This window comes from Montipora foliosa, chromosome 11 (genome assembly GCF_036669935.1).
Source record: "Montipora foliosa isolate CH-2021 chromosome 11, ASM3666993v2, whole genome shotgun sequence".
NCBI lineage: Eukaryota > Metazoa > Cnidaria > Anthozoa > Scleractinia > Acroporidae > Montipora > Montipora foliosa.
This window is the reverse complement of record NC_090879.1, coordinates 18,234,910-18,242,409: the sequence shown is the minus strand read 5'-3', so window position 1 is coordinate 18,242,409 and position 7,500 is coordinate 18,234,910. Positions and strand designations below refer to the sequence as shown.

At 37.0% G+C, this 7,500-nt stretch overlaps 1 protein-coding gene across 2 annotated transcripts in view; it reads right to left on the bottom strand.

Moving 5' to 3' along the window:
* The window catches only part of LOC137974746 (syntaxin-1A-like), a 24,954-nt gene that overhangs the window by 8,649 nt on the left and 8,805 nt on the right, over positions 1–7,500 (bottom strand). For both annotated transcript variants that reach the window (XM_068821709.1, XM_068821710.1), the window contains exons 9-11: positions 5,400–5,447; positions 1,918–2,028; positions 1,365–1,436 (exon numbers count right to left, since the gene is read on the bottom strand). In XM_068821709.1, the coding sequence (XP_068677810.1) occupies positions 1,365–1,436; positions 1,918–2,028; positions 5,400–5,447 (231 nt within the window). The remainder of the gene's footprint in view (positions 1–1,364; positions 1,437–1,917; positions 2,029–5,399; positions 5,448–7,500) is intronic.

The window sequence follows — 7,500 nt, the reverse complement described above, 5'->3', positions numbered from 1 at the left end:
CGTGTGCGTTAATTTTGCGTCTGCGTTGCTTACTGTATTTCCGAGCGGCACTGTAGATATAATTTGTACACTACTAAAGACAACACTCAATCACAGCTACCACATTACCCTGACTGAGGGAGAGAAGAGCTCTGGGGAACCCTGAAACAAAGTGTCTTCTCATTGGTTTTCGTGAAGAACAATCAAAAGCGTCTCTATTTGGTGCATTCATTTTAGCAGGAGTAGTGAGCAGGTGCCGTAAGGTTCAAATAGCCAATTTTTGGCTATAAAAACCCTACGGCGCATGTTCTCCTACATAGGGTTTCCCAGAGCCTTGGGTCTATCCGAGGCTCTGGTGACAAGAATGCCACATTACAATTAAATCGCATGTACATTACAGACAATAGATTTTATTGTTTTAAATGACATTATTGAAGGAGCTGCTACTTTCGAGGGGATCGTTACTTTTGGGGGGCTGTTACTTTCGGGATTTGACAGAGGCGTAAAAAATTAACATTACTTTAGGTAAGGTGTTACTTTCGGAATTCCATTCAGCACTTCATTCAATTCCTTTGTTTGTTCTCCACAACATTTATAAAAGAATAATGATCTAGTTAGAGTAAATAAGCTACTACGATTCTCAGTTGAGCATGCCACTGGGATTAGGTTTGCCACTCATCAGTAACAAAAAAATTCCCTGACTTTCCCCTGACCTCTAAACAATTTTCACTGACCTTACATTGGTTGAATAATCACATTTCCTTCGGCTTCTTTTGGAGGCCATCAATATTTTTCTCTTTGTTTTCGATCTCTTTGCACTTTTCACAGGATTTTGTGTGCAAAGTCCTGTGAACTGCTTGCCAAAAATAAAATTCCCCGACTTTTCAATGACTTTGACAATACAAAAGATTTTCTCTTACTTTTCCGTGACATTGAAAAATTTTTGCTTTTCCCAGATTTTCCCTGACTGTGGTGGCAATGCTGAGGAAGTTTTGCCACAAATTTTCAACGTTTGAGTTCCCATGTGTCAAGGGCAACTTGCTTGGTTTCCAAGAGTAACTTTACAGCCTTGACGTCATAAGCGACGAAGCCCACCAAAATCTACAAATCAAACTGATGACCATTACCAGTTAAATGACATCATAGCCTGAAAAAGTTACCCTTGGAAACAAAGCAAGTTGCCCTTGACAACATGGTAGCTTTAACGCCAAAACCTTTCACCACACTTCCCTAGTGTTGCATTCAACTGAGAATGGTAGTACATTGTATGCTATTTTAATATTCATCAACATCAAGTGTAGAATATGTGTGCCCATTCTCAACTCTGTTAAAATCTAAGAGTAGTTCTACTGTACATTACGAAATAACAAAGATTTGTTTCTTACCATAACGGAAACCACAATCGCGACTATAATTGCCACAAATACAATCAAGCAGACGATGATTAAAATTTTTTTCTGTTGACAAAAAATACCTTAATTAAACCTTACCATGAAAAATACACTAGTCAACTGCAAAAGTTAACTTTTAAGATCTGAGTTACATACAACCCAAGCAAAAGAACCCAAAACTTTCTTTGTAACAAATTCATTACTAGGTTAGTCAATGTTGTTGTTACTGATGGTAAAGTCATGCAGTTGTACTTTGCACCATTAACCCTCTGACTCCCAAGCCAGCCTGAACCAGCAATACTTAGTATTTTACTCTGTCTGACGCCAGAGTATTTTACTCTGTCTAATGCCAGACGATTTTACTCGTCAATGGGGAACCCCTGGGAGTCAATGGGTTAAGCATGTTGGTAAAAGTTCCCTAAACAATGCTCAAGAACAAAACTGTATGGATGTACAGACAGGATGACAAAGAAAGAAAGCTTATATTTATAGTTAGTGACATTATATTTATAATAAATAATACTTAAATTTGACATCATTTACTCACCCGCCTCGCTTTGCTTTGATACTTGACTGCCTTTTTTGTATCACTTTTTGCTGATTGTACAAAGTCAACAGCTTGTTCAACGTTATATTCGATCCGGTCGATCATCTCTCCCTAATAAAAAATATTTAAAATAATAAATGAGAATTCGTGATTCCTTGCAATGTAGTCCAAGAAATTATTTCTCCACTTTCCCTCACGAGTATATATTTGACTGACCGCCCTCTTTTTGTATATACGAGGGGCGGGTTTTTTAGATTTCTTTGAGCCAATGGTTGTCGCTTTTTTAAATGCCAGTCTTTCATGAGGATTTGTTTCAAGTTCGTCATTGCTGGGTGGTATTGTGTAACAAAAGGCAAGATTCATTTGCTTTCCTGTGGTTTTTGAAGGAGTGCCAGTTTCATGTCTTTAAATTGCATTTTTCAGAGGGTCCTTTGAACAAGATTCTTGGGATAACCTCTGGTTTGCTTGGTCAATGAACTGCAATATCTCCTCCCTGTTTGTACTTATTCTGTCTTCTCTTCTTTCATTTGTACTTCTTTCTTATTTCCACTCTTTCCCTTCTCATAAAAATGAGCCACACAATCAATAATATCATGTACGTCGCGAACAGCTATGTAGGTGCTGTCCAACATTTTCAAAAACCAGAGTATAATTTTGGCCTATGTGCTACAGTATAAATGAGACACTTTTGGTAAAAAAAGGTGATGTGGTTACAAGTGACAAACGTCATGAGGCCTTTGTGTCACTGGATCTTATTACGGCCAAAGTTCAAGACAAAGAGCATGCCATAGGGATCACAAAAGGCACATGTCAGCGTGGTGGAAAATGCTCAGCTTTTCTGGTCGTTTCTGTCTATTTTTTATTTATTTATTTATTTATTTTTAATTTTTAACACTTCTAATGACAATACTTACATTTACATGGAAGAAAAATGAAAACAACGTACAAGAGATAAAGGAAAAATACAATGTTACAGCGTTAACAACTAATTAACCCTAAAAAAGTTTTACAAAATTGACTACTATTTGCAAAATTGCAAAATAAAACACGAAACAACAAAAACATAAGGGGTCTGTCCTACCAACTAAAAGGTGCTTTGCATTTGCATTTGTTTCTGCATCACTTTTAACTGTTGGAACTTTTGGAATTACTTAATAACAGCAAATTTATTTGTCCGAGGGGCAAATTTTAAGAGGGCTCCATTTGTTTTTGAAGGAGGACATATTGTTGATATTAGAGGCAATCTCTTTTTCAATTTCCATGGAGTTCATAACGGTTTGTATATAAACCTGTAGCACAGGGTTGCAGTTATTTAACTTACATGTGTAAATATATCGTTTGGCGATAAGGAAAAGGTGATGTAGTAATAAATCAGAGATATTATCAATTAGTCCAAGACAGATAAGAGGAGAGAAGGCAATGGATTTGTTTAAGGTGGTGTTTTGGGTTATCCATTGACAAATGTCTTTCCAGAGTTTTTGGGTGTAATTGCAATACCAGAACAAGTGGGCAAGGGTTTCAGTAAATTCCCCGCAGAAAGAGCAGGAGTCTGTTTGTTTTAAGCCGATTTTAATGAGGAAGTCGTTTGTTGCTATTCGTCTGTGGAGGAACACGAATTGGAACACTCGTAACTTTGTTTCTGTTGTACACAGAAAGGGGAGGCGGTATGTATTCTCCCAGTTCACGTTCGCATTTCCTATTATATTTTCCTTAGACAGCCAATTTCCCGGCTTTTAAGATAGGGGGTGGGCTTTTTTTCGATAATGGATTTGTAAACGGTTTTACAGGCTTTTTCTGAGGCTAATAATGTTTGCCCAAAGGTCTTAGTTTTGGGTCCACTGTTAGGTTGTTGAGAACACTTTTGCCTGAACAGTTTAACGGCTGATACTACCTTATAGAATTCTAGAAAGTTAGTCTTGATTTTATATTTAGCGGTAAATGCAGTATAGCTTAATATAGAATTTCCGTCCGCATCAAGGATGTCGTTAACATCTTTCACACCTGCGGCGAACCAAGATTTATAGAGAATTGGCTTGTTCTCTATTCTTATGAGGGAGTTGTGCCAGATTAGAGCTGACGTGAAATCAAGATTGTTGTCCTTGTAATTTAGGGTCGTCCAATATTCCATAATCTCAGCTAAAAATGGATCTCGCAGATTAAGTAAACGAACGTCTTTAGGGCTTAAGTTCCCCCAGAAAACTAATTTCCCTCCAAATTGTGCTAGTTGCTGATTGAAAAAAAACTTCCATTTCCCCGTATCTTGATCATCTAAATAGCTTTTTACCCATTTCATTTTTAAGGCCTGGTTAAAACTAGCAATATCGATCATCTTTAGCCCCCCCCCCCCCCTCCTTACTGTAATCGTTGATCATTTCTGTTCTGTTCTTTTTATTTTGTCCCCTTTGTTGTCCCAAAGAAAATCGTATAACAGAGTGTTAATTTCCTTTATGACCCCTTTCGGTGTCGGAAGGGAGGACAAACGTAAACAATCTGAGATACTGCTAGAGCTTTTAGAATGCAAATTTTATCCTTAAGTGTGAGTCTTCTGGCTGACCAGCTCCCGAGGATCTTTTTAATCTTTTCGATTTTCTCAGTAAAATTATTGTCAATATTGGGTCGATGTCGAGAACCAAACTCCTAAGGCGTAGACCTTTCCCTCTGCCCAAAAGATAGGTTTACTCGAAGGAATAACAGCATTAGTATTCCTGTGTGAACCTATCCAGAGGGCTTCAGTTTTCTCATAGTTTGCTTTCAAACCTGATACATTTGCAAATATTTCTAGTACGTATAAAATTCTCGAAAAAGAGCGTTCTGAGCTATCTAAAATCATTGTTTCTGTCTTTGCTGAAGGTGAAAGTTGAGTTTATTTTAACTTTCTCAGCGTCAGAAATCCCGGATCTCAGAGCTTCAAAGTGACAATTTCCCGGATCCCGCTTCATGATAACGTTAAATCCCATGTCCCGTCCATAAATGCAATCCTGAATCCCGCTCCCACATTTCTTTAGAATCCCGAATCTCAGGCTCCAAAAAGGTCAAACCCTGCATCCCGAATTGTTACAACCACTTTGGGAAGGAGAATAATTTTCAAAGATCACGTTATTTTATCTGTGCTTATCATAAAGTTTCCTTTATTTACTTAAATACTTGCTGCATGTGACCTGAATTTTTAGTGAGTCTTTTTAAGTCTTGGGGAGAAAATGATTTATAAAACAATACCCCATGAACACCAGCATTTCTCATAATCTTATCAAATGACTAACTGTACAGAGTTTTAGCTGCTTGAAGACTAAGAAACATTTTTGGTCGCTGTACACATGTATACCCAACAGGAACTTTTGCATATGGTGATTCAAGCAGGGAAAATGCAAATGAGTAATTTAAGTTGATCACTGTTTGGAAAGAGTCCACTTTTATCTTGGCAACCAATCACACTTTAAGAATAAAAAAATAATTATTATTATTATTTATTCGACTTCACTTACTTGGCTCTCTACAAGCATAGCCATATCTAGAAACATTTCATGGAGTTCCTAGTAAAAAGCAAAAAACACATTACTCACTTCACCACAAACAGAAAATGGTACGCATTGTGTACGTGTGGTAGTGCAGTAACTTGACACAGTGCTTTATTCCATAACTGTCAACTGAGCTGAGTTTTGTTTTCCAGGACGTAATGCGTAAAATACTAAACCCACAAAGATTGAAGGAAATGAATGGGAATCAAGAAACATTGGTTTCGAGGCTGACATGAAGTTCAACTTCTTTTTCACAGCAAGTTGAAATGCGTACTCTGAGCGTCTGAAGGTTTCCATGACAAAAGTTCATTAAAGTTAATCCCTATCCGGTGGGGTTAGTATCTGGATGGGCAACCTCAAAATATATTTGCTGACGGAAACATAGGACCATAAATTCTATTTCAACGCTCAAAATTTTGAACTAAACATGGTACAGATTTTGTTGCTGTAAAGAAATATTGATACACAGTTTTATGGAAAAGCACAAGGAAGTTTTTAGGAAGTGCCAATCAAGAATAAAACAATTGCTGCCAGCAACAAAAGTTGCTACATGAAAACAACACAAATTTTGTGTGGCAAGTATAAAAAGTTACCATCAGCGAAAAACATTTTGGGAGATTTTTGCTACGTTTAATTTCTCTATTGTTCCTTTTGCTGCACAAGTAAATCGCCAAATCGAAAGTGACATTGATTTCAGCAGCCGCCTGTGATACTAACAACTGGATACATCTGTGGCAAAATGATGGCAAGACATTAGATTGTTTTTTTGTTAGTTTGTTTTTTTTTCTTTCATGTATTGTCAAAGCCGACATGAAATGTGCAAATTCAACACAAAGATCACAATTGCCTAACTCTTGAGGTTGAACATTGTTTCTGCAAAGTCAAAAATTCACTCACCTAGACAAGGTTATTTATCACCAGGTAATTCCATTGTTTTGGAAATAAAACTGCTTTATTAATCATCAGCATCACAAATTCTTGCCGATTTTGGGGCTCATTATTTTGTTGAAATTCAAGCACGCTTCCAACAGACCTGTTTATTTTTGTGTTTCACCTAGTTATTTTCTGATGTGGCTTTTAAATGACATGAACACAGGCGGCTTGTGCCTCTCCTCTCTATTTTTCATACAGATATAATTTTTTAAAAGAAAAGTGGAGCGAAATCAAAAATTGCGTGAATAAATTACAAGAGAAGAAAAGAGGCTATCGTGAAATCAACAGACACAGATTAGCCGATTATGATCTACATGTTTACCAATCAGCAAAATTAAAGTAGTGTGCCGAACATGCACTTACACTCGATGACTAAAAGATTTTGACATACATGAAAACTAAGTTGTGCTTTTTTAATGTTTTAATTCATCCAGAAGAGCTAAGCTTTTCTATTACTTAACTTTTTGAGCACAGCCCTGTGGGGATTTCAGCCGAAAGAAGCCGATGATTCCTACATTTTCCCTGATCAATCACAATGACAAAGATAAAAATAGTTTTCTTCTGTTTTTCTTTCCATTGTGAGGAAATTACTGTTGAATGTGTTTCAATGCAGGCAAAGAAGTTAATCCGGCCTTTGAGAGTAAAAATATTATGGTCATTCATTTGACCTGCAGAGTATCTGTACAACTGTGAGCTTGCGTGACGATTTCCCTAGACGTGAAGAAATTACTGTTGAAATCTTTCAATGCAGGCAGAGAAGTTGACCCGGCCTTTGATATTAAAAATATTATGGTCGACTGGTGAATTTTTTCCTTGTTTATTTGACCTGCAGAATGTGAGCTTGCGTGACAATCTCCGTAGACATGAAAAAAGAGTGATTTTGATTTAAGACATTTAAGAATGTCGGTTTATTTGACAATACTGTACTTAAGAAAATTAAGAAAGGGAAAAGGTGACAAGCGGGCTGCAAACAAACATCAATTGTTGTAATTCAAGAAAACCGAACATTAGTTCCGTGATTCATGCACACGCTGCAGACCTACAAATTACTCACTCACTCACTCAGACAGCCCTGAAGACAATATGGTAGTGCACTTATACTACCACAAAAATGGATCACTGTAAAGCTCACATG